We start from the raw sequence: 26,261 nt of genomic DNA, 5'->3' as shown, positions 1-26,261 counted from the left end.
TATGCATTGCAAATATCTTTCCATCACCTGTAATGGCTTGCTTTTCCACTGTGTGTGTGTGTGTGTGTGTGTGTGTGTGTGTGTGAAGTGTCTATTGCCTTCATACTTTCTTTATGCTGGTAAATGTGAGCAATTCACTGTTCCTTCAGAATGTGATCACTTTCTTATTCTGAAGCCTTTGTTTAAGAAGTTTTATTAAGTTCCTTCTATACACAAGGTTTTATACTAAGAATTAGGGATCTAAAGACAAAGGCAATTGTCTTTTCCCTAAAGTGATTTACAGAAAGTTAGAAGGACAGAAAATGTACTTAAGGAGACAAAGAACAATATAAGATTGTACAAAGTAAGTGCCTAAGGAGGCCAGTAGGGATTACAAGAGGTAAGTAATTGCAATGTGAGGATGGTCAGGGAAGGCCTTAAAGAGGTAGTGAAACTGAGCTTGGGATTTCAAGGAAGAATAGGGCTCACATTTGTTGTTCGTACAACTCATTTAATAGTTAGTTATAGACTATTAAAAAGAATCATTAAAGGGCTAATATAAACTTCCTAAATGAATTCCCTTTTACTCTGAAAACTCTCTCCTCTTCCCAGCATTGAAAACCAGAGTTCCCTCTAAGTGTTCATTCATCTGAAACTTACCCTCACTCACACCAAGATGTCCCAGAACCTTGTAGAGAAATCTGGTCTTTTCTTGCTGTACCCTGGGCCTTCTCTTCTAAACCTACTAGGCCCTAGAATGCTGGTGCTAGAAGGTACCTTGTGTCACTCAGCTTGTCTTACATCAGGAGTTCTCACAGGGCTGGAGCTAAATTTTTCCTTTCTTTTTCTATCCTCATCTCCCATCCTTGAACACAGGGCATGGGACATAATTGGTATCTGTCAAGTACATATTTGTGGGTTGCTTAATCAGTTAGTGGATGGTACATGAGAAGCACTTAGGGATGTGAGTAGGAGTCAAGCTGATGTTGAATGTGGAAGCACTCAGCACAGTATCCAGCAAGCTCTGTAAACGTTATAGTCTGTTTTATTGTTCGTGGTAGTTATGTTCTGTGAAATCACCACCAGCACTGCTCCTTGGGGAAACATAGGTTCCTGTGAGCTCCTGGCCCCAACATTTCATCCAGCTGGAGAACCTTGCTTTATGAATTCATTCATATTGAACTCACAGCCATCAGCACTGTAACTCACGCCTGAATGAAGCTTATCCAACATATGTATTTTCTCTGTAAGGCACATTACAGGTTTTCTGCTCCCGACGGCAGTTTAGCACTATAGTTGGAGGCTTAATTTGTTTGTTTTTTCATTTGTGAGGGAGAGGTAATTAGGTTATTTATTTATTTGTTTATTTATTTATTTAGTGGATACGCTGGGGATTGAGCCCAGGACCTTGTGCATGCTAGGCAGGCACTCCACCACTAGGCTATACCCTCTCCTCCACTTGGACACCATTTTTAAACAGCAAAATCACCAACAGAAAGCACAAGTGAAAAACTTGGCAAACAGAACACATTTACAGTAAGAGAGCTGAGACAGGAAGGCAGAGGATTGCCTTGTTAGACCTCAGCTGGGAAGGCCCTCCTCAGGCACTCAGTCTTCACAGCCTGCACATGCCCGTGAATGATCGTGAAACACCACGGGTGTTGATATTGAGGTTACAGATAAATGTTAGGGGGTAGGTGAATTTGCACATACAGAATCCATGAGGATCAACTGTGTATCATCCACAAATCTTTCCCCCGAGGAAAATATTTTGTTAATATTTTGCTGTGTTTCTTTCTAGTTTCTTTTTCTTTGTATATTTTTACATAATCAAGATTGTGATATGGATAAAATTTTATTGCCTTTTTCCACTTCACTTTATAAGCATGATTGCAAATTATACAAACTTTCTAATATCATTTTAATTGCTTTATTCTGTTTTATTGTTATGCGTGTGTATCATTTTTTATTTGCAGTATTTAGGTTACTTCCAGTTTTTAGCCTTTCTGACTCTAAATGCCCTTCCTTTTTCAGCAGTAGCAGGTGCTCCTTAGTCATCTCTCCCCCCGTCCGAACAGCCACAGTCACCAGCCCTCCGACTTCACCTACCAGCCCCTCTGCACTTTCCTTGAAGAGCGAGAGGGACTCCATCTCAGCAGGTGAAGAAGAGCTGGCATCTGATCCAGGCCAGACAGAAGACAACTCCGAGGTTAAAGAAGAGCCCTTGAAAAACAAGGAAATAGAGGAGGAGGCCGAAGCAAGCTCCTCTGAGGAGGAAGAGCCTCCGCTCGCCTGCAACGGTCCAACCCAGGCCCAGGCCTCCCCCACCACTGACAGTGGGGAGTCCCAGGAGGAAGTTTTCTCTTGCTCCCCAGCTCCATCACCAGGCGGAACCCTGATCTCTTCAGAGCAGGCTTCATCTTTCCCAGAAGCAGTCCTCCGAACCCGCACCTCAAGTGAAGGATCTGAACGGCCAAAGAAGAGAGCCTCGGTGCAGAGGGCCTCCGCACCCCCCAACAGGCCGCCTCCGCCCAGGGCCACTCCCAGCCCCAGGTTCTCCTCGGGGAACGCACCCTCCAGCCCTTCGGCCTCCGAACAGGGTTCACCCGCCAGCCCTAGGGCCTCCTCAGGGTCTGAGGCCCCAAGTCCTAGGGCTTCCTTAGAGGCTTCTCCTGATCCACAGCCACCAGAGAAGCCAGCAAGAACTCCTGAGGCCAGAGAAAAGGAAAACATCGACAATCTGAACCCAGAAGAACTTGGTTCTTCCCCTAGCCTGATGACCTCTCAGGTGAGAGTGGACCTGCTTGGGCCTTTATTCCCTTTCATAATCTCCATGTAGATCATCTTTACTGTGGGCAGGTTACCCCAGAGTAGATAAGATTCTGTCATAATGTTACAGTCTCAAGCATATTCTTGGACACCTGTTTTGGTTCTGGGGATTGATTCACATCGTCATAGCAACTAATTTAGTGATCTATACCCCTGGGGTAACTGACCTCTGCAAAAGGTTACTATTAGAGCAGATTCTTAATTTCTTTTGCCCACATTCTGAGAGTTCCCAATATAAAGAATCTACAACTGGCATCCTGGTATTTACCTTTTTTAACATGGGGCAGGGAGGAGAGTCTCACTTCAGTTTGTCATGCTTGTGACTGTGGTAAATAGACCCAGACAAAATGTCATGAGCACATTTCCAAGCTGTATCTTCTTTGATGAGAGAGGCCTGAAAGAAGAAACTCACAGAGGAACGTGAAACAAAAGGGATAGGCTTTTGAAAGGTGAGAATATGGATGAAAAAAAAGATTGTGTTAAAATAGAAACGCAGACCCCCTGGAGAGCAACCAGTTCTGAGAAGGATCTGGAAATCAAGTCATATTCTATTCAAGTTACACAGAAAGTCTCTCATATAGAAGAGAGCTTTGACTTGTTCTGTGAGACTCCTGAGAGCAGAAAGAAGCCCTAAGTGTAAAGGATTTTTTTTTAAGTACTCTTTGGATCAATACAAGAACTTTTAGCAATTAGCTCTGTTAAAAAATGATATGGGAAAAAAAATTTTCAATATAGGGGAAGGGGGACACAAGGGGCTTCGAAAAACCAAAATGGTATGGGCCACCTTAAAAAACAGTTCTTCTCCCTTGATGTTAAAAGCTAAGGATATATGATCAGCAGTCAGGTGCATTTGTACAGAGGATTATGGTGCAACATCTGACGAGATGACACCCAGATTCGTTCATTCATTCCACAGTCACTCAGTGAGCCCCTACCATGCCAGGCACTTATCTAGGAGGTGGGGTATTACAGTGAACAAAACACAGGATTCTCTGCCTTCTCACATCATACATTCAAGTAGAGGGGGAGAGAGACAAGAAACAAAATAAATAAGTAAAATTACAGTTTAGTGGTGATAAGAGACATGGAAAAATTAAGTAGGAGAAGGCACAAAGAGTAGGGGCTGAACTGCAAATTTAAACAGAGTGGTCAGAGAAGGGGACATCCAGGCACTGAAGGAGACCAGGGCATGATCACATGGCTGGCTGGGAGTGTGAGACTTCTGGTGCCCCTCAGATCACACCACCCAGCTGCTGCCTATGCCAAACTGAAAGCTGACCAGGCTCCCTTGGGAGCCTCCTGCTATCTGAGAGGAGCTAACATGGCAAAGGGTCCAAGAGTGGCAGCCAGGGTGTGATGCCTGGTGAGGCAGGAAAGTTGGAAGACAAGAGAACAGTATACTTAGCTGACTCCCCTAAGGTACTAAAATCTAAGTCATCAACAGTATTATGCCCTCAGTCTTGATTCACATGAGGTATTGATGGTCCTAACAGGGCAAGATATAAAACTTTCCCTTGGCTGGTTTCCAGTCGGAGGTAGCTATGCTGAGGGAGAGAGATACGCAAGGCATGTGGATAGTGAATAAGCAGAAGGTAAATGTGGGATTTTGAGTAGGTGAAGAGGAAAGCCACTTCTCTCCTGCACTGAAAAGAACAATTCAACTGTTTGGAAAATCCAAAATTAATTTAAATTTGACTTTGTAATATATTGTATAAATTTAGTATAGAGGCAGCAATAGAATGACCTTCTGTTTGGCTCCAGTGAATAATAAAACAGGTTTGCAGTCTTGGGATAATCTTACTGAAGAGGAGATTATAGGGGGCAATATGCTATCTGAGAAATAGGCTAGTAACACTGTCCTTCTTGGGAAGAGGTACTGAGCACAACCTCCTTTCCCCTGAGGCTACGTCTTCGTATTTGAGATTTATAGTGTTTCTTTACTTCCAGCCTCTTCTGTGGGATTACTCTGGTCATTGGCTGTGGAGACATTTTTCCAATGGAATTAAGCAACTAGAGCATCTTAGATTCTAGCATGTTAGTATCACCAGTCCTCTGAAGCCTGTGGCCTGTAAGGTTTGTTCACCTCCCTCACAGGTGCATCATAAATCATATTTTCTCTCAAGCAGAATTATGGACATATCAATGGGCAAATAAAGAGATAACTGTGAGAAAATCTGTTTTTGCTCAGCATTTGACTCACCTGAGAGAAAATGAAGATTTTGATAACTTTCTTAGAGATAGTATTACTTTTGAGGTAATTTGTGACCTGGAATTGGAGGTGGAAATAAGAAGGAGATTTTCCTGAAAGAAGAAATCACAGAACTTCAGGTTGTTGTCATACTGTTAGAAATAGGTTCTACTTTGAGGGGAGGATATAGCTCAGTGGTAGAGCACATGCCTAGCATGCATGAGGTCCTGGGTTCAATCCCTAGTACCTCTGTTAAAAAATTATTAATAAACCTAATTGCCTCCCCCCAAAAAATAACAAAAACAAAAAAGAAGTGGAACACATGACTTCTACTCACACACAAAAAAAGAAAGAAATAGATTCTACCTTTAAAAGGTGAATTTTATAGTGTATTAGTTAAATTTTCAATTTAAAAAATTCATTCTAAACCTTAGAGTGCCAAGGTCGTCTCCTGGCTTAGCAGTTCCTAGACACGGCTTTCCTCACCTTAGGCTCCCACCTCAGAACCTAGACCTTTTTCCAAAGAAATCATTATCCCATTTGCCTCTCCTAACTGCCATGGGTTAGGATCATCTGAGTGTGAGAACTGCAGCGCATTCTTGAGGAGGATTAGTCTAAAAGTGGTAGGTAGGTTTTAAGACCTATATTTATACCCTCACAGACTCTCACATAGATATACGTATAAATGCATGTCACACAAATCATGGAAACAACTCCAGAATCCAAAGACCTGGTTTCCTGTCCCAGAAAGTCATTTCACCCTTTGAATCTTGGTTTCCCGATCTGAGAGAGAGGATGACAGTAAAGCCTTCCCTGATGCTTTCAGGCTGTAGTGAAACAGCACTGTATGTTTGCCCTTATGTTTATGACTGTTGTAAAGGGTAAGGCACAAAAGACCCTTTTAAGCTGAGAGGCTGGGAGGCTGAGCCACCTCCCACTGACGGAACTCTTCTTTTTTGTAGCACCAAGCTCTTCAGCTTCCTGTGTGTGCGATTCCAGGAGAGAACAACATCACAACACCTGAGCCTCAAGAAGAGGTAAGGAGGCCAGATATGCAGAGGACAGGGTGGGCGGTATGACTCGACACTGGGGACAGACAGAGGTTTGGCTGCAGGCCGGAATCCTCACGATGGGCTACAGTGGGAACCCAGCAGTGAACAATGCCCTCAGGGCAAAGTCAGGCAGATGGCAGCCAGAAGAACCAAGAATAAACGGGACTTTGTGGTTCCCCTGCCCCCATTTCCCAACTGATCTTGAACTTCTTGACCTGTCTTCTAAGAATTTATTTAGTTATACCTAAACTTATTTCAAAAAGGAGTTGATATACAAAAGGCATACAAAAAAAGTAAATATGTATATATATATAATATATATACACACACACACGAAATATAGTAAAATAACTCAGAAGTGTATTAGTGACAGTGACATAAAATGGAACCATGAATTAGGCAAGTACAAGACTACATTCTATAAAATAAACTTAACTAAGGATGAACAACAAAATTGGTTCCAAACTTTCTAATACCCAAGAAGAGAAAAATCTGATCAGTTCACCTAATTCATGATGCCCATTCCTTAAGAGAACAACTCCTGCCACTAAGATGAAAAAGAAATTTCACCTGTGAATTCTTAGAGATGGTAAACGACGTAACGAACAGTATCCGCAACGTCTTGACAATAATGCCAGCGGCCGGTTTCACATTGCCCCCTCTATACACACATTACATGAAATACAATTCAGGAGAAGAAAATTGAGTATTTACTTCCGTGGGTGGTTGATGGAGGGGAGGTCAGCATCTAATTCAGTCATGCTCACTTTCCAGGTATCTACGATTGAAAACGCACGGCCCTGAAGAGGACCCACCAAGACCTCCACACACACACCTCCCCAGAGAGGCTCCTCAGCTGGAGGATCTAGGTCAGAGGGATGTAAGATCCAGCATTCATGTCTGGTTTCTCAAATAGTATGAATACTGGCAGTCTCTAAAGATCTAGTATTAATGGAGGTTTTAGCACTGTTAGAATAATAAGACTTTATATTTTAGTTAAAGTGGGGCTAAAATGACTATAAAAATCAAAAGCTTCTGCAGACATAAACATTGGTCCACACAGAGACATATAAGCACACATACTCAGAGAATAGTGAACAGATCTTTGATTTACCACTCATTTTGTAAGACTTAAAACCAAACAAATGGGTTTTCAGATTGTTAAATAAAGTATTACTCTGACTGTGTATGGATTTTTTTTGACACAGGGAGTATTCCAGCCCGACACTGTTCTCCACTTAGGCAAGGCTATTAATTCTACCCCAGGTTCAGAAAGCTTTAGTCACATCCCTGGCCCCCAGCTCACCCTACCTCCTGGCTGTAACTCTTTGATGATGCCAGGGGCCACAGGCTCCTCTCCTCAATCTAGGTGCTTTACTGGATGTCTCCCCCACTCTTTGATTAATAAACAAATATTCTTGGAAAGGGGTTACGTCTTAGAGCTATAGCTAATGTCTACAGTCTGATACTTGGTGTAAATGAGGACCTGAGCAAGGTGGAACAAGAAATGGAACTCCAAGTGAAGGGAAAGGATACAAAGTATAATAATATAATGGAAATGGTATGGAATTTGGAGTCAGAAGTCCTGGATGCAGGACCTGTCATTTGCTTCTATGAAAACATTAAAAACTAACCTTGAAGTCCTGCCACCCTGATAAACACACAAACACTCATCCAGTTTTGTTTTTGTTTCTGGGGCTGATGGACAATGTCACTATTCATTCAGTCATTCAGCAAGAATTTATTGAGCACCTACTCTGCCAAGCACTGTCCTAGGTACTAGAGAAATGATGAGGAGAAACAATAAGAACTTTATAGAGACAGTGAGACTATTGAGCATGGAGCAGAATAGGCAGGATTTAGCAATGAGTTAGAGGAGACACGTGATGAAGACTGAAGTTTTAAGGAGTTATTCTAGGTCAGTCTTGAGAGACTAGGATTTGGTGGTGTCATTCTCTGAAACAGTGACTATAGGAGGAAGTGCATTACATGTAAGTACTCTGGTTGCAAGCAACAAACTGACACAATTAAGCAACAAAGGATACGTTGAAAGAACAATCAGGTGACCGAAAGGACAAGAACCAGCCCATGGATGTCTGTGGCAGCTCTGTGTGGACTGCAGCTGTCATTGGAAGACTCCGGCCTCAGTCCCCTTCTGCCACTGTGTCCTTTCCAGATGAAGGTTCCCTGGAGAAAATCTGGCCCAGTTTGGGGGAGGGCATGTTAGTGTCTACAATGACAGAAAGACCAATGGTGGCGATTGGTGGGGCGTGGTGTTAGTAAGATGGTGGGTTACAAAGAAGCACAAGGAAACTGGGGTGGTAGAAATGTTCCTCATTTTGATTGATTTTGAGTTGATAGTTTAACATGTGTAAATATGTCAAAACTGATATTGTATGCTTTATGTGCAGTTTATTGGGTGTCCTATACAAACATTGATACAAAGAGCTCGAGAACTTGCAAGGCTTTTCAGTAGATGTGTCCCTTAGGAAGCAGGAAATGCATATTTGTATTTAGGAATCATTTTTCTAAGATCTAATCCTATTACTCTTTTCTTTTAAAACCTTCAAAGGATGTCTACTGCTGTAATGGAGAAGAGGAGGTTGCATGACCCCCCATAAAAGCCCTACTGTCTGTATTTTAATACCCGTCCTAGAAGGCTTCCTACTCCCTCGGCACTCAGAATCACTGCTGAGAGTGGTGCCAGGGCTAATGGAAGGGTGGGGGAAATGCTAGGAATGCAGGGCCCTCACTGACCCAGGTCCTCCATGACCAAGTGCTTAGAATGCCCCTCCCAAGGCAAAACCCAGTTCCAGCCCTTTCTCTACAGGACTTTGCCTGACCCTCATCTCCTAGGAAACTGATCCTCTTTGGAGAGTGTGCCAGAGAGGACTTCTAGGGACTTATGATCTGGTGGGTGGAGGGGAGACAAGCATTCAAGTAGCTGCTACAGAAGAGGCACAACTAAAGTGGAAAATTATACTGAGTTGTGAGATTGTCCCTGCATTTGCATATGGCCCTACTGGAGGCTCCAGGAAGATAGGGGAAAGGGTGAGTATGCTGGCATGAGTAATTTGCTTATCTAGGTTATATAGTCCCAGCTAGGAGCCAAGTTATTTACCCTAATTTACAAAATGGTAAAGTTGCTGATCCAGTGGTAGTGGATTAACAGAACTTATTAACGTTGGTGTCACTAAAGTTCGTTTACAACCCCCCAGTGCTAAACTGACTGGCTGGGGTGGGTGGGGAGGTAAAGTTGTCCAGGGGAAAGACCAGGATTTGGAAAACTACCATCCTGGCAGCAGCACAAGGTGCTGAAAGCCAATAAAAGTGGGCAGAGATGAATATCCCTCATCCCCTGCCCTGAGGCCCCTGGAGGTCTGTTGACAAAAGGTTGGCTGCTCCAGTTTCTGAAGTTTAGCATTTAATCCTAGGAGAACCCTGATAGCCCAGCACCACATGAGGCTTCCTTCATCATCTGTCTGTACACATCTCTATCCAGAATTAATTACAAGACCATCACCCAATCCCTGCCTTCCAGTAAGGTGAAGGACAATATTGACAGACTAGGTAAGATATCCAGAGAACACTAGCAACAGGACACATCCAGGATGTGTAGGATACGCCAAAGAGCAGAGTGCACACTCTTTCAGAATTGCTTATTTTATGCTAAATGGGTGCTGAGCATGTGCATATTGGATCCTGTTTTCTGCATGTTTACACTTTCAAAATGAATAGCATGTGCCTACAGGGATAAATCATGTATCAGCAAACCTTCTAAGGTTATGCTTTAAACAGAAGAAAGATGCTTGTGAGAGATTATTAACCATCAAGTTAAACTGCAAAAGTAACACAGCAAATCAGTAGACTCGGAGGGTACAGCTCAAGTGGTAGAGCGCATCCTTAGCATGCATGAGGTCCTCGGTTCAATCTCCAGCACCTCCTCTAAAAATAAATAAATAAACCTAATTCCCCCAAAAAACTTAAAAAAAAAAAATCAGTAGAGTCAGTTGAGTCAGACGGCCTCTGAGAGTCTATGGTTCTAACAATCTTCTAAACATACTGGACTATACCATGGTGGGCAGACCCACCCATATACAAGAAAAATCTTAACCTTTCCTGGAATTCATGGTCAGCTTGTCAGTAAGTGCAAGCAGTGGCCACCTTTGCAGTTTAACCCTTAGGATTTGAATTTCTTTTTTCTCTTGGATATTCTTTTGTCTGAGGACTGGCCAGGCTTACCTTTTTATTAACTTACATATATCTTGCCTATATGTTACTTTCTTTGCCTTTCTTAGTTGGATTGGTAGTTTTTCCGCACTAATAACTGCTATGCCTTAAAAAATATATTCAAGTAAAATGAATTTAATCAATTTATTCTGTCTTTCCCTCTGGCTGTTTATCAAATAACATCTTTAAGAATGAAAGCAACTACCTTTGCTTATTTAATTAATTAATTTATTATTTATCCTTTGCTTTTTTTCTCACTCTTTGCCTTGATTCTCAGTCTTTGTCCCTCAAATGAACATGCACAACACCTGTCTCTATTGATCTATAAAAATATTAATTCCCAAACCTAGAGAACTTATCCCAGGAATAAAAAGTAAGCACAGAAGTCTGTGTCACTGGGATGGAAGATGGAATAACCACGAGAGTTCTAACCCTAAGTAGGAAGCCAAAATAACAACAGCTAGCATTTATTGAGCACTTACTATGTGCCGGGCAAGCTTCTAAGGCTTTCGATGTGTTAACTCATTCCATCTTCACAGTACTTCTATGAGACAGGTAAGAGATAAGAGAAATGAAACAGAATTGTCCAAGATCACACAGCAGAGCAGAGTCCAGAACCTTATACTATTACATCCTTACTCATTGAGCTCCTCATTAATTTGGGAACATTTCCTGCCACAAAGAAGTGAGTCAAGGGGTGACAAAGTACGACATTAATTAATAGTTAAGTTGAGGTGCTTCCCATGTGCTAGAACCACACTGTGAAATGGCTTCACAGGCATGATCATTTTCAGTCCCCCATTTCAGGGATGAGGGAACAGATTTTAGAAATGTTAAGTAATTTGCCCAAAGTCACACAGCAAGAAGCAGCGCAGCTGGGGCTGTTTGAGTCCAAAGTTCATGACGCTCTTAACCTCTACACTAACTACACTGCCTCAGATGAATTCAGCCAAGGAAGATCCGTATGGGGCAACGTTCCTCTCCCCACCTCACCTCCCTGCTCCCCGGCTTGGGGTGTGCCCACTAAGTTAGCTCATGTTCCAAGCTTCTGGTCACAGACCTGTTTACGTAAATGACATGCAAACGCAAGTAAATACAACTTTCCACATTCGCCGAAAATTCAAATAACGTCGATGGCGGGGAAACCGGACGGATCCCATTAGCTCTGGGTTCATTCAGATCCCACGTCCTCCCGAGCCTCGAGGCGGGGGAGGAAGCGGCTCCGGATGGAGAGTAAAGTGACAATCGGAGAAGGAAAAGCAGCCTTTCCTCCCGGGGGAACAGAGGCGGCCGGGCAGGCAGAGGGAACCTGCAGAGGGCGGTTTCTCTCCTCTTTTCCTGTCCCACCCAGTCGGCCGGCCCCCCACCCCCACTCCCGGCCGGCCTCGGCGGCGAACTCTGCGCGCCTCTCTGCCGCTTCCTCGGCTCGGTGTCCGGCAGCGGGTCCCCGCGATCCCTGCGGTTCCCGCCCCCGTCGAGTTGAGAAGGACGCGCGGAGCAGCGCCGGGCCCTTTCCCGGCAGCCCGTCCGACTGGTAAGGTGAGCACTCGGAGGAGACGACCTGGGCGAGCCCGGTCGCCCACACTCACACCGCAGCCACCTCGGCCGCGGCAGGAACTAAAACCGAGAGCGGCCGAGCGCGGCCCTCGGCTGGAGCCTCCCGTCGCGGCGGCTCGGAACCGGTGCCCAGCACGGGCCGCCCTCGGAGCGCAGCGAGCCTTGCCGCGCGTGGGTAACGCAGGAGGGCTCGGGGCCGGGGCGGGGCGGGCCGGGCCGCGGGCCGCGACGTCCGCAGCCGCGGCGAGGGCTCCAGGGCTCCCGAGCCTCGGCCGGGCCAGGTGGGGGTCGGCCCCGGGGGCCGGGCCGGCGCGGGTCGGTAGACGGCGCGGACGGCGCAGCGGAAGACCGAGGGACGGCTGGCGGCGGCGGGCCCAGCCCGCACAACCAGCCGTCTCGGGCGGGCCAGAGGGCGGCAGAGGACCCTCCCTCCGGTTCCCGGTGCCTGGCTCCCCGCCGCGGCCACGTCCCTGCCCCCGCGCCAACCCCGAGCCTGGGCTGGGGGCCTGCGCTCCCCGCGCTCTCCTGACACCTAGTGGATGGCTCTCCCCGCACTGCGGGCTGGGAGAAAACCGGGTACCTGCCACGGCGTGTGAGAGAAACTGAGTCCTTTGCGTATCTTTACCTAACTTTCTAGGCCCCGAGAAACCTCCTAGGTAACTGTGGTGGCCCAGTGAAAGGATCTCGGGGTAAATACTCAAAGGGGAGGAGGCATGGGGAAGGGACTCAGGAAAACCTGACACCAAAGGCTTTCTTGGGGTATCCAGTCGTCTCCAGCCCCCGGCATGGACTCACCCACCTCATTTCTGTCTTTGTCCCTCTTCCTACAGATCTGCATCTCCCTGCAGGTGCCCATCCACTTGCTGAGATGACTAGCCTCCCAACCACGCCATCTCCAGGAGGTAGGTGACGGCCTTTTCCAGTTCCACTACCCCACCACCAGCCTGGTCCTGAAATTCCCCAAGGCCTCAGCCCAGATGGGAAGACTCTCCCACCACTCTCTGCCTGCCTCCCACCAGAAAAGTTCCTGGGAGGAAGCAGAAGGCAACCAGAGTGCACATTTAGTGCAGTTTGAATCTGAAGTTTCATGGACCTGCACTAATTCCTGGCACTACCACTTAGAGCTTTGTGACCTTGAGTGAGTTACCTAACCTCTAAGCTCCAGACTTATTTGTAAAATGGGGGAAATAGTGCCTGTCTTAAGAGGTTATTTGTGAGGATGAAATGAGATACTCCATATAAAACCCCTAGCGCAGTGTTTCCTATCTAGTAAGCACTCAGTAACATTGGCTATTATTACCGGGTGCTTGTTAGTTAAAAACCCACCTAGTCCTAGAAAGTAATTCTGCCACTTTCTAATTCCACTCCTCTGATAATTCACTACAGAATCAAAACCCCCTTGTTCCCCAGAGCTGTTGTTACTCTTGTTCCTTAGGCAAGGATCCCCCTCTTGTTCCCCTTCCTGTTGAGAATGGATTCCCACCTTTCATTTCATAACCAAACTGAGCTGGACAAACCGTCAGATATGCATGGATTGTTTTCGTCACATGCTACTTTGGGTAAGGGAGGAACCAGACCTTGGTTGGTCTGTACATCTTTATTTTCATGTGCAGTCTCACTTGTCATAAGGACAGATACTCTCTGCTGTACTGATGTAGAAACAGGTGAGTGAGAACTCCAGGGGAAGTCTAAGACCGTGTCCTCTGGGACTGGTGAGGACAAAGTTCAGACCTTCAAGTGTCTGCTGAGAGACAAGGAAAGGAAGAAATGGGTAAAAATCCAGATTGGTCAGTACAGACTTCATGAGTAGGGAGGGGGAGAGCGCTCAGCTGTGAAACTGCAGAGACCACATGTACCCTGGAGGGTATTCCGGGGAGAGGACAGGGGGCCTCCGGAATAAACCCGCCTGTAGGGGACAGAGCTGGTGCTTAGGCCGCTGAGGAATTAGGACTTGGGCAAAAGAGAGAACTATTTACATTCTTTGTTTTTCTTTTTTTTTTTAATTTTGTGGTAAGATAAATAATATAAATGTTACCATTTTGACTGTTTGGGGGTGTGCAGTTCAGTGGTATTAAGTACTTCGTGTGCTTTTTGGCGTCTCTACATCTGTTGAAATGTCTATGCAAGTCCTTGACCATTTTTTAATTGGCTGGTTGGTTTTGTTGAGTGGTATATTTACATTTTTGACCCAACGAGGAACATGAATGAAGTGATATTTTAGGATATATCTTACAGTCCCCTACCCACTGGGTCCAAGCACATGGAAGTCTAGGGACAAGAATGGAGAAATCACAGACAGGGTGAGGGCTTGTACTTTGAAGGATGAGATCACTGGGGGCCTTGCATGTCTCCTCCCCACTTCCCCACTAATGCCCTCCCACATCCCCAGTCAATCTATAAAGACCTCCTAAAGAGGATATCCTTTAAGAAGGTTGAAAGTGAGGGCCCCACTATAACTTTCATGGGCCCTTGCCACTTCTGCCTTGGTGGGCCCATTCCTTCACTAAAAAAGATAAAGTATTTAAAGTCGTGTTTTACAACTGTATTGGTGTAAGGAAGAATATAATATTCATATGATAAAAACATTAATGGTTATATTTCTAATTAATAATTGAGTGATATAACAATATTACAATTTCCTTGACCAAAACATTCCATTTTTTTCTTCTGATTTTAAAAGAAATTAAGATCATTAGAAAATGTTTTCATAGGCCCCGAGAAGTATTGTGGACTGTAGGCACGGGGCCAGCTGTGCCTAGCTGCCCTGTTGGCAGGAGACTGGAGTGGAACTTGGCCTAGTGGGCTCCGCCTACCCCACCAGGTAAAGCCCATCCCTCACCACCGAAGCACACTAAATTGGACGCTCAGCCTTCGTCATCTCACTTATTCCTCATCACAACCCTGGGAGCACATTTTATTCTCCTTTTCTAGAAGCAGAAACTGAGGTTCAGGGAAGTAAAGACATTTTCAGAGATTAAGAAATTCTCCCAAGGTCACGCGGCTACTAATGGCAGGGGCAGGATCTTGTGCCAAGGCTGATTTCCTCCAGAGCCTGTGTTCTTGCCGTCATGGTATAATGCTCTCAGTCACTCTGCCCCATGGCCAGGGCACATGAAAGAGAAGGAAGGAGAAAGGGAGCAGAATTCCAGGGCGGTTCCCCGGGAAAGGAGAGTTGGGGAGCCGCCCTTTGCTGGGCAGGGCTAGAGCAAATAAGTAGGTTGGCAGACTCAGGTGGCAAAGGATCTGATGCCTCAGTGATAAGTGATTTAGCCCTGGAACAAGGGCCACAAAGAAACCAACCCGTATCTAGGTTAACAAAGAAAAAAAAGGGGGGTGAGTGAGCCAAATAGATCTTGAAGTTCATTTGCTTTTGGCTGGGATTAGGGTGGAGCCTCAAATCTCAAATCTTGTTACAATCCCTGCCCCAGGCCTTCCACTTTGAAGAAAATCGGTGCTACTGTCTTTCTAAGCCTGAGAAGGGAAGAAACAGAGTAACATTACTCTTCCTTTGTCTGGAAGACAAGACCGGAGAGAAATGGGGTGGGAACAGAGATAATGGGGGGAAAGCTGAAAGCCATTTCCCCCCTTTTATGCCAGGTTTCCTGAACTTAGTTTACTTTGTTGTTGTTGTTTTATCATTAAAAAGCTATTATATGCCCCTCAGGAAATAGCCTTCTAGACTTTATATATATATACATATATTTAATTTTATATATATTTGTAATTTTATTTTATTTTAGTTTTTTTGACAAACATGTAATCATATTACACTTTACTGCCCTAGCAATTTGCTTTTTTCGTCTAACCGTGTATTCTGACCAGTAATTGCAGATCTACCACATTCTTTTTAACAACTATATACTGTTTCCAGAATGAATGGCCTATAATTTACGCAATCATTCCTCTGCTGGTGGATATTCAGAAATGTGTCACTCTCACAAACAGTGCTACAGTGAATACTCTTTCTATCCTGCAGTAAAACTTGGAGAACCAAAGCCAGTGGGCACATAAACGAAATGTTTAGCTGGAGGCAGAGCCGGGGTGGTTCCAGAGGTTGGAGGGTTGGTAGTGTGTGGTGGAAAGAACCTTGGAATGAAGAGACAGGTTTGAAGCCTGGCCTCCCAGCTGCTGAGTGATCCTGGGCTAGTTGATGAAGTTTGCTGAGCTGCCTCCGTTTTCTGTCTTGTACATGATGATGCCAACTCTACTCACATCACATTCTTGGGGTGAAGATAAAATAATGTATGTTTCACAAACTGTAAATCACAAATATAGATTACAATTATGATGCTCTCAGCTCAGACACACTGTGACCTTTAGTCTGAGAAAAGCTCTTCTATGTAGAGCAGAGTTCAAAATTTTGATTTTTTTTAGCAGACATTTTATTTTGGAATAATTTTAGATTTATAGAAAAGGTTCGAAAATAGGATAGAAAATAAGATAGAGAAACCCTTCAGTCAATTTCCTTGAATGTCATTTGGTACATTTGACATCGATACAGATGATCACAGTACATTTGTGAAGACCAAGAAATTCACATTGGTACAATACTGTTAACTAAACCACAGACTGCAGTGAGATTTCACCAGCTCAAAAATTTGATTTTGAAGAAGATTCTGATAGAACATTGTCGATTTATAAAAATTCTAGCTTAAGGCTGAGAAAGGTCCTGAGAGTCAGCTAGTTCAGCTGCACATTCTGTGCTGGAATTCTCTTTCCTGTTCCCCATGAAGCATCTGCCCAGTTTTGCGCTTTGTTCTCTGGGGGCAGACATCTGTCTCCCAATAGTCCTCGTGTACAGATCATCACTGGCATGTTTGAAGACAGCATTCAAGTCCTCGGCCCCCTCCCCTAAGTTTTCACTTTGCGCTTTCTCCTGCACACTTTCCTTGTCTGATATGGTTTCCAAGCCACTCACTGTGCTGGCTGCTCAGCTCAAAACTGTAACACCCAGAGGCAGCTCAGCAGTCTAGGAGTGGTGCACAGTAGGGCTGCACTGTTGAGTCCATTATTAGAGACCATATTTATAGTTGTGGTGCCTAAATTAACAGCAAGTTTTAAATATTTTTATGATTATAAAAGTCATTATCATATTAAGAAATTTGGAAGATAAAGGAAAGCACATAGAAGAAAATAAAAAGCATCCCCAATTCCACATCCTCCCCGTCACTCTTCCGCCGTGTTGGGGTCTGTCCTGCCAGTGTCAGTTGTCTTCTAGGATCCCACTCCTCTAAGTCTTTATAGATGCTGCTGCTAAGCTGTGACTTCTCCATTCTTTACTTTACTTTACAAATGAGTAGTTGATTTCCTGGACCTAAGAGAAAGCAATCTGTTGAATTCTCATCTTGGTCGATTTGGCCCATCTCTCCAATCATTTCAAATTTCTGTTTATCAGCTTACTAGTTGCCCCTCTGGCTTTAAGTCTTTCACAAATTTGTGGAAACTTCCCTGGGTCTGCTGGGGTCTGCACTGACCCCAGGGACACTAAGCTGGTGTGGAAGGCACCAGTAAAGTGTCACAGCATGACAAAAGCTCTTGCAAAGAATTTAATACTTATATATTTTAAAAATAAGCCAAAAAGCCAGAGTCATTACCAGAAAGGAAAAGTGGTATTATTGGACTTTCTTAAACCTGTCTTGTGATTTAATATTTTCATTTTGAATTACATTAAGGCCTTAACTTGGCCGTGACATGGTCCTGACATAATATCAATTCCAAAAGGATTAAGGTCAAATCTCAGTGGGAGAAGCTCTGTTTAGACTGGCATCATTCTGTTCCTTGACAGCCAGTTACTACCCCACTATGTCCTTAGTAAAACCAGGCTGTGTTACTCCACGAGGGTATTATAAACACTCCATCACATGTTCTGGGGTGAGATGCTGGCTACTCAGGCAGCACCTTCAACTCACCCAACCCCCTCCCCATCCTCTCAATGAATGGCCTTGCCTTCTATTTTCTTTTTTTTTTTTTTTTTACATTTTTTTTTATTGAGTTATAGTCATTTTACAATGTTGTGTCAAATTCCAGTGTAGAGCAATTTTTCAGTTATACATGAACATACATATATTCATTGTCACTTTTTTTTGTTGTGAGCTACCACAAGACCTTGTATATATTTCCCTGTGCTATACGCCTTCTATTTTCTTAATCAAATTAAAATTCTCAGAAGGGAACTGCCAAAGTCTTCCACTGCCCCCATCTACCTACTACCCACCTCTGTGCCCATGTGCACGGCAATCACCAGCCATCCCTGCTGTCTGCAGCCAGTCCCTGCGTCTGTGCGCTGGATCCCATTCCCTCAAGGACACGGTTCCAGCCACTCTCCTCTCCTGCATCAATTGTTCCTCTCATCTGAGTCATTTCCATCCATACGTAACATGCTGTCCTTTCTCTTATCCTAAAAAAAGCAGAACAAACAAACAAAAACTTGAACTTTCTTCCCCCTTCGGCTGTTTCTCTGCTCATTTTTACAGGAAAAGGAGTTTATATTCCACCTTCAGTTCCTCTCCTTCCTTTTTATTTCTTGAGCTCACTATAAGCCAGAGGTTTATTTATTTTATTTTATTTTTTATTTTAATTTTATTTATTTATTTGTTATATGCTGCTGCTGCTTTTTTTTTTTTTAATTGAAGTACAGTCAATTACAATGTGAAAATTTCTGATTAAGCCAGGGGTTTACACTCAGCACTTCACCAAGCTTCTCTGGCCAAGGTCACTGGTTTCCTCTGCATAGCAAAACCCAGTAGTCCTCATCCTTGGTCTGTTTGGCTGCTACTCCTCAGCCTCCTTTGCACCTTCCTCCCCAGGCTCAGTCCTTGGGCCTCTTTATCTGTACTTACTCCGTTGATGATCTCACCCAGTCTCATAGTTTAAATATGCTGACTCTTAAAATCTCCATTCCAGATCTCTTGCCCAAATTCCAGTATTGACTGTCTGCAATCATGTTCAAAATTGAACTCTGGACCTTCCCTTCTAAACCTGTTCCTCCTTCATGCTTCCAATCTCAGGTAGCAGCATGCCTTCTCTCCCTCCAGTTACTCAGGCCCCAAACCTGGGTGCCATCCTTGACTCCACCCCACATCGGATCTGTCTTAACTTCAGCATATATCCCAAATCCCACCACTTTCTCACAGGCTGCTGCTGAGTCCAGTCAGTGCCTTTGTGCAAACTAGAAAAAGGCTCCCCCTTTGGGTGGATGCAGCTGTGCCCTTGTGCTGGGTATAACCTGCTTCTACTCCTATCCCCACCTTCCCACAGCCTGTTGTCCACACGCAGAGGGACCCTTTAAAATCAATTTCTGTTTCAAATACCTATTGCTGCATCACAAACCACCTCAACACTTAGTGGCTTAAAACAACAGCAGTTTATTATTTCTTACAATTCTGGGGGCTGGCTGGGCACTCCTCTGCTGGTGTCACCTGTGCTCACTCATGCAGCTGCGGTCTGCTGGAAGGTCCGCTGGGCTAGAAGGTCTAAGATGACCTCCCTCCCACGTTTAGCAGTTGGTACTGGCTGTCAGCTGAGCCTGAGGTGCATCCACATGGCCTCTCATCCTCCAGTGGGCTAGACTGGGCTTCCTCACAACATGATGGTGTCAGTGTTTCAAAAGCGCAGCCTTGGAATTTCAGGCCCCACCCTGGACCTACTGAATCAGAATCTGCATTTTAACAAGTTCCCTCGGAGATTCTTGCACACTGCAGTTTGAGGAGCACTGCTTTAAAATATAAATCCAGTCTCTGCTCAGAAACCTCTAGAAAGGTCCTATCTCACTCACTGAAAAAGCCAAAGCCCTTCCATGGCCTCCAACACTCATGTGATACAGCCTCATTGACTTCATCTCCTCCTGCTCTCCCGCTTGCTCCTTCCAAGTCATCTCCGTCATGCGCCGTGTGAGCATCTGATGCTTGCTATTTCAAGTTCAGGACCCCCAGAGCAATTCTGTATAATTTTGTTTTGCTTTTTTGTTTTTTTGGGGGGAGGGGGAGGTAATTAGGTTTATTCATTTTTTTTTTAATGGAGGTACTGGGGATTGAACCCAGGACCTCATGCATGCAATCTCTACCACTGAGCTATACCCTCACTCCTATTTTTTTACTTTTTTTTTTAAAGGGGAAGAGATAATTAGGTTTACTTATTTACTTATTTTTTAAGGTAGGGTACTAGGGATTGAACCCAGGACCTTGTGCATGCTAGGCAGGCACTCTACCACTGAGCTATCCCCTCCCGCAGTCCCGTATAACTTGTTTGAGAATTTTGCTGGGGAATTACATCAATTTCACCAGTTGTTTACAGAATCCATTGTCTTTCTGTGGCTTTAGGCCCCTGGCTCCTCTCTCTTTCTCAGAAACTCCTATGTCACCAGTAAGGCTCCCATTGACCTGTTCTTTCAGTGCCCTTGGCTGTCACTTATCTGGACCCCTTTCAGATTAGCTGGTGCTTTGTGGGTGGAGTCCCTTCTCTTGAGCTCACCTCCCCAATATCACCAAGGTTCCTGCTACTCCTTTAGTGCAAAGTCATTCCCTTAATAGGAGACAGAGGCAAAAAGGGCTTACTCTGTTACCTCCAACCTGCTAGCTTCAGGCCCAAACAACAAGCCTAAACCATGTCTTTGTATTTGCTCCAAAATTAACACTTTTTAAATTGTCCTTCCAATGTGTTTGCCAACTTGAGCTATATAGAGCTTCCTGACACTATTCCTCTAAGTCTCTGACAGCCTCTAATATAGACGTTTTTGCTAATAACCTTTATGTGCGTTTTAGGAAAGATTCACATTCTGAAATCATGTTACTGGAAATGGGCTTGCAGGAAACACAGGATTGGGGCAAAACACTCAAAACTTACGAAACTTTGTAACAAGAACCCTAAAAATACAACAACAATCTCAATTAAAACATTGGCAGTTAAATCTCTACCAACATTTGAGCCTTGAAGCCCTGTCTGTCCTAGACCCCCTGTACCCTGGGGAGTGTTCCTCCTCCTTTTAGAAGTAGGTTCCTGAGAGCCTTCACTCCCCACAGAGGCCATTTTCATCAAAAATGAAAATCTGATGTAGGGTCTGCCTTCTAACGTTTTTGTGTAGAGGTAAATTTCATATAGGGGTCTGCCTTCTTCTGATGTTTTTATATAGAGGTAGATTTTTTTGAACCTCCTTCAGTCGTATTTACTGCTTCACCAGATGGCTTAATATAAGTAGAAACCAACTGAAAACTGCATCTCAGGAAGGCACTTCTAGGGACCTTCATGTTTCTTAAGGTGTCTCTGTATTGCTGAAATGTACTCTTTAGTTGGAGAAAGCTTGCCTCTGATCCCATCAAACATTAAAGCTAGGGAGGTTGCGCATGACTTCCACGTGACACTGGTAGTCCCTATCCACCAGCTGCCTGTGAGCAACTTCACGTTAAAGAAGCACTGTTTTTTTTTTTTTGTTGGTTGTAGGGGTGGTGTGCAGAAATTAGGTTTATTTATTTATTTATTTAAATAGAGGGACTGGGGATTGAACCCAGGACCTCATGCATGCTAGGCATGCACCCTACCACTGAGCTATACCCTATCATCCAAAGGAGCACTCTTTGTAGCCCAACAGTCTCGGTTGTTTACGGTCCTCTGGTTTTTCTTTCGTGTCTGTCCGTATCTTTTAAAACCTTGCACTTTAGGAAAGCTTGCTGTGCTGCCTCATAGTTATCTTTCATTACCTCTTCCTCTTTTTCCCCATTGGAAAAAGAGAAAAGGACATTGGTAGGAAGGTTTAGTATAAATACCTTGCTTGGGCTTTGGAGAGGGTTGTCCTGGACTCAGATCATTGCTCCGTCTACTGTTTCTTCATGTATAGTATAAGGAGTGTCACTTAACTCTCCCAGGGCCTCGGGGTCCGCATTAGCAAATAAAGACACCTACTGTGAAGTTATTTGTGTTCTCAGGATTAATAATTATGTGTAGACAGCAGCCAGCACAAAGCAGGGACATAGCATGTGGCAGCTGTTACAATTGGAATTGCTGGCAGAATTTCCCCACTAGGAACCATCTTCCCTCCTGGCTTCTCTTTCCCAGGACTCATATACGTCTATTCCCTGAACTCGCACTAAAATGCAGCCCCGTGGTCAGGTCCGTGGTGGACCTCATCACTGCTGCTTTCCCAGCGTCTATGACAGTGCCTCGGGCTTGTGCTAGGTGCAGAGTAAATTGTTGTTGATTGATTGAACTGAATCTTAGCTTTGTATTGAAGCTTCTCTACATACATATTCTTCACGGTGCTTTGTATATCCTAAGTTCGCAAGTGTTTGAGAAAGACAAAACTGAGAACAGCTGTACAGAACTCGAGATCAGTGGTGGAAGGTGGCGTGCAGCCCTGGAAGGTTCAGGGGAGGAAAGCGTGTGTGGCGAGGGGCAGCAGTCTGAGGCAATGGTCAGGTGGATAAACTTTAGGGCTTGTCTTTGATGGAAGTCACAGGATAATCTTGGAAGTGACATCCCATCACTTTTGCCGTATTATGTTTGTTAGAGGCAGGTTACTGGGTGCAGCTGACACGCAGGGAGAGGGACTTACTCAGGTGTGAACACCGGGAGTTGGGCATCATTGAGATCCATCTTAGAGGCTGCCTACCACTCCCATTTTACAGTATGGGAAAGAAACTGAGGCTCCGAGAGGTGTAGTAACATCCTCAAAGTTACCTAGGAATACGCTGGGGTGGCATTCAAACCCAGAGTGGCTTTCCCTTTTAATCACTCAGCATATAAACAAAATCACCTTAAATAGCATTTTAAGCAAAGGCTACCATATGATGCTTGTCTGCACAGTCTCTCATCTGGTCTCCACAATAGCCCTGTAAAGCTGGTTCGTATAGTTTCCATCCATTATAGATGAGAATGAATGGGTGAATCAAGACATGCGACCACTTGCCCGAGGCCACAAAGTAGCTGAGTGTATCACCACTCCTACAGGAAGAGTGGAGAATAGTGGAGAAGGGATTGGCCTGGCCCTGGGAGCAGGAGGCCAACCAGGCGGCCCATCACTGCTTTCTCTGGGGCAGGACCAGGACAGTTCATCAGGCCTCCCCTTGGCTGGTGTGAAAAGACCACTTAGCACTGCTCCCAGGCCCACGAGACCCCCACTGGTGACTTAATTTCCCTGGTCCTGGATGGAAGCCTGAAGGTGTCGGGCGTGAGAGGAATCAGGCTCACGCCCTGTGCTCCAGCCACACTGGCCTTTGAGTCCTGTCATCTCAGAGCTTTGACACAGGCCCTTCCCTCTGCCTAGAATGTGCCCCACCTCCCGCCCCTTTTACCCTGTAAACTCCTGCCTCTGCTTCAGCTCCCAGCTCAGATCCTGCTTCCTGGAGGGGCTCTTCCTGTCGGAAGAGCAGTAGCTCAGGCGCCTCTGCAACTGTGAACTTGGAGTGGTGGCGCTGAGCTCCGTGCAGGTGGACTGTGTCTGCCCTGCTCGCGCCCACGAGCCTCGCCCAGGCCTGGCCTGTTATTATTTGTTAGGTGACTATTGAGATGCCTCCGGTGGGTGATTCCAGGGTCAGTCAGCCTGTTTTCCCCAGGATACCTCTGTCCTGCCGTAATCTCTGCTTAACTGTTAGCTTTTCAAACCCCTGCACCAAAATGCTAACTAGGAGAGAACTGAAGGGCTTCCTGACTTCTTGTGTCAACACTTACAAGGGACTTCTGGAGACCCCCCAGTTTTGTAGTGTTGCAACCCTGGGGAGTGAATGTAGGGGTGGGACTTTTAGGCTCTGAAGGAGACACAGACCAATAGAAGTAGGAGGTGTGGGATAGATTTTAGGGTAGGAAAGGCCTTATTTCAGAATCTCAAATTGTGGGGCCTACTCTGGAAGTATAGAAAAGGGTTTTAATAAGGGAGCAGCATTATTTCATTTATTTATGTCTACAAAGAGTGTATAAGACCATTGAAGAAATGCATGTGCCATATAATATATATACAGCCATCACTTGGTCTCATTTATGCAAAAATATACATTCATAATAAAAGCTTACCCTGAGTTACATGTCACAACCCTATAAAGTAGGTACTTTTTGAAAAATTGAAGTATAGTTGATTTACAACGTTATTTTAGTTTCTGGTGTACAGCATAGTGATTCATTATGCATATATATATATATATTCTTTTCCAGATTCTTTTCCATTATAGGTTATTATAAGATATTGAATATAGTTCCCTATGTATATACAGTAGGACCTTGTTGTTTGTCTATTCTGTATATAGTAGTTTGTATCTGCTAACCCCAAACTCCTAATTTATCCCTCCCACTTACTTTCTCCTTTGGTAATTGTAAGTTTGTTTTCTATGTCTTTCTAAAAATATGGAACACTTCATGAATTTGCATGTCATCTTTGCACAGGGGCCATGCTAATCTTCTCCATATCATTCCAATTTCAGTATATGTCCCGCTGAAGTGAACACTAAAATAGGTACTATTATCTCCATTTTGCAGTTGCACATGCTGATGCTCAGAGAGGTTAGGTAATGTTCTGAAGATCACACAGCTATAAAAGACAGAGTTCAGATTTGAACCTTGTCAGTCAGGCTCTAGAGCCCATACTCTTAATCACTATATTAGGCAGAGAGAAATCCATCAAAATGTTCATTGTCTTGGTTGGTGGTTTGTTTTCTTCCCTGCCCTTTGGGTTTTTCTGTATAGATGGACTGTAGGAGTTAAATGGTAAATTTTTGAATAGGGAAGAAGATGGGTTGGTGAAATTGAAGGTTGTCTAAAACATGTTTTAGAACAAAAGAATTCAGCCATTGCTTTTTCCACTTTGCAAAATTTTCCAGAAGAACTGATGGCCACCCCAGTTCTACAGGCCACTGAGACCCTGTCCCCAGAAGCTGAAGCCAGCACAGCACTCATTGCAGGTAACAAAGGCTCTGAGGCAAATCTAAGGGAACTTCTGAGCTCATGGGCCATCTTGCTCTGGAGACAGCCAGGAAACTCAGATTTTCCCTATACAGAAAAGCACTACAAATTGGAGACCAAATCCATTAATGGGCTCGTCTTGGCCTGTAGGCTATGTTACACACACACACCCAAGATTATAAAAGACTCTTAGAGGCTTCATGTCAGAGGTGCTGCCAGTAAGGATAGGTTGGGAGGTGGCCACAAACAGATACAGTGCATCCAGGTACTCAGATTGAGTATGGGGGTAGGGATGAGGATATGTGTGGTCTATTGAGTGGGTGAGGGGGAGGATGGGAGGGATCAGAAACCCCCACAGGAGGCTATGGATTTAAAAACCCTTCCTGTTGGGATAAGCTATTTCCTGTCTCCCTCCTTCCTGTCTCTATCATAATCATCAGGAACTGGTTGAGAGGGAGTTCCGTTTTGTCAAAAATCAAGTCTTGCATCCTTAAGCACCAAGAGACTCCAGATATCATGTACTGAGGAAGTCAGTCAGGCGTGGTGGGAAAATATGGATTTGAAAGTGGACGCTAGTTAACTTCACAAGCCTCACAAAGAGTGAGGGAATCGTCCAATGCGGGGGACCCCGGGAGTTACTGAGCCATCCTCAATCCTGAAACCTCTGTGCATTTTCCCTCTCCTTTCCAAGTTGTTATCACCGTGGTCTTCCTCACCCTGCTCTCAGTCGTGATCTTGATCTTCTTTTACCTGTACAAGAACAAAGGCAGCTACGTCACCTACGAACCTGCAGAAGGCGAGCCTGGCGCCGTCCTCCAGATGGAGAGTGACTCAGCCAAGGGTAGGGAAAAGGAGGAATATTTCATCTAATGACTGCTGGGCCCCACGCTGCTTATACCAGGCTCCAGTGCTAACACACTGTTTATTAGGTGTAAGTTTTATCTGAGACTGGTGAGAAGCATGGATTGATATGGGCAGACCTGAGCCCCTTCCAGGACACAGGCCCAAATGCGAACATCACTGATGCCAGGGACCGGGGACATGGAGAAAAGCTGCTTATGATGTCTTCAGCCGGGTGAAGCTGGTGTCTGTGGCTGACCAACGAGGTGACGCTGTACCAGGCAACATTTGAGCATGGGCCCAGTCATCTTCACTTTTTTCACAGGTGGAAGAAGGAGAGTTGGGGTCGCTGGATGCTCCTCTGTCCCCTACCTGGTTGACAGCCCAAGTGGAAATAGTGTCCCATAGGTGTTCTTCCCAGGGGCTGGATGCCACAGTAACAGGCCAGGCCAGGAGGGGCAGGAGACTGTGGACACCTCACTCCTGCCAAATGTGCCACGTCTGAGCCCTTCCTTTCCAGATTCCCCAACAACCCAGACCTATACTTTTTTGTTCAGAATTAAAATTTTTCATTGATACAGGAATCAGATTCTCACGTGCAAGAAATAATTTCCTATCTATTTTGACTTAGCCTTGCTTGAACTTTTTTTTTTTGACATTTTCTTTTGCTTATTTAACTCCTTTGCTTCCAAGCAAAAAGGGCCCTT

General features: G+C 44.8%; 2 protein-coding genes and 1 non-coding gene across 3 annotated transcripts in view; 2 read left to right on the top strand and 1 right to left on the bottom strand.

The window, feature by feature from the left end:
* BIN2 (bridging integrator 2) overlaps positions 1–7,235 on the top strand; it is a 32,584-nt gene extending 25,349 nt beyond the window's left edge. The window contains exons 10-12 of the mRNA XM_006192435.3: positions 2,014–2,767; positions 5,959–6,033; positions 6,823–7,235. Of these exons, the coding sequence (XP_006192497.2) occupies positions 2,014–2,767; positions 5,959–6,033; positions 6,823–6,852 (859 nt within the window). The 3' untranslated portion in view covers positions 6,853–7,235. The remainder of the gene's footprint in view (positions 1–2,013; positions 2,768–5,958; positions 6,034–6,822) is intronic.
* A 4,588-nt stretch (positions 7,236–11,823) lies between these two features.
* Positions 11,824–26,138, top strand: SMAGP (small cell adhesion glycoprotein). Its single transcript, XM_032492859.1, has 4 exons — positions 11,824–12,010; positions 12,666–12,737; positions 24,633–24,713; positions 25,406–26,138. Exons 2-4 carry the CDS (start codon positions 12,704–12,706, stop codon positions 25,582–25,584), a joined length of 294 nt encoding a protein of 97 aa, XP_032348750.1. The 5' UTR covers positions 11,824–12,010; positions 12,666–12,703; the 3' UTR covers positions 25,585–26,138.
* LOC116667860 lies at positions 24,154–24,258 on the bottom strand. Its single transcript, XR_004324914.1, has one exon. It is a non-coding gene; the product is annotated as a U6 spliceosomal RNA (small nuclear RNA).
* Positions 26,139–26,261: the final 123 nt, after the last annotated feature.

This window comes from Camelus ferus, chromosome 12 (genome assembly GCF_009834535.1).
Source record: "Camelus ferus isolate YT-003-E chromosome 12, BCGSAC_Cfer_1.0, whole genome shotgun sequence".
Taxonomy (NCBI): domain Eukaryota; kingdom Metazoa; phylum Chordata; class Mammalia; order Artiodactyla; family Camelidae; genus Camelus; species Camelus ferus.
This window is presented reverse-complemented; position numbering and strand designations above follow the sequence as displayed.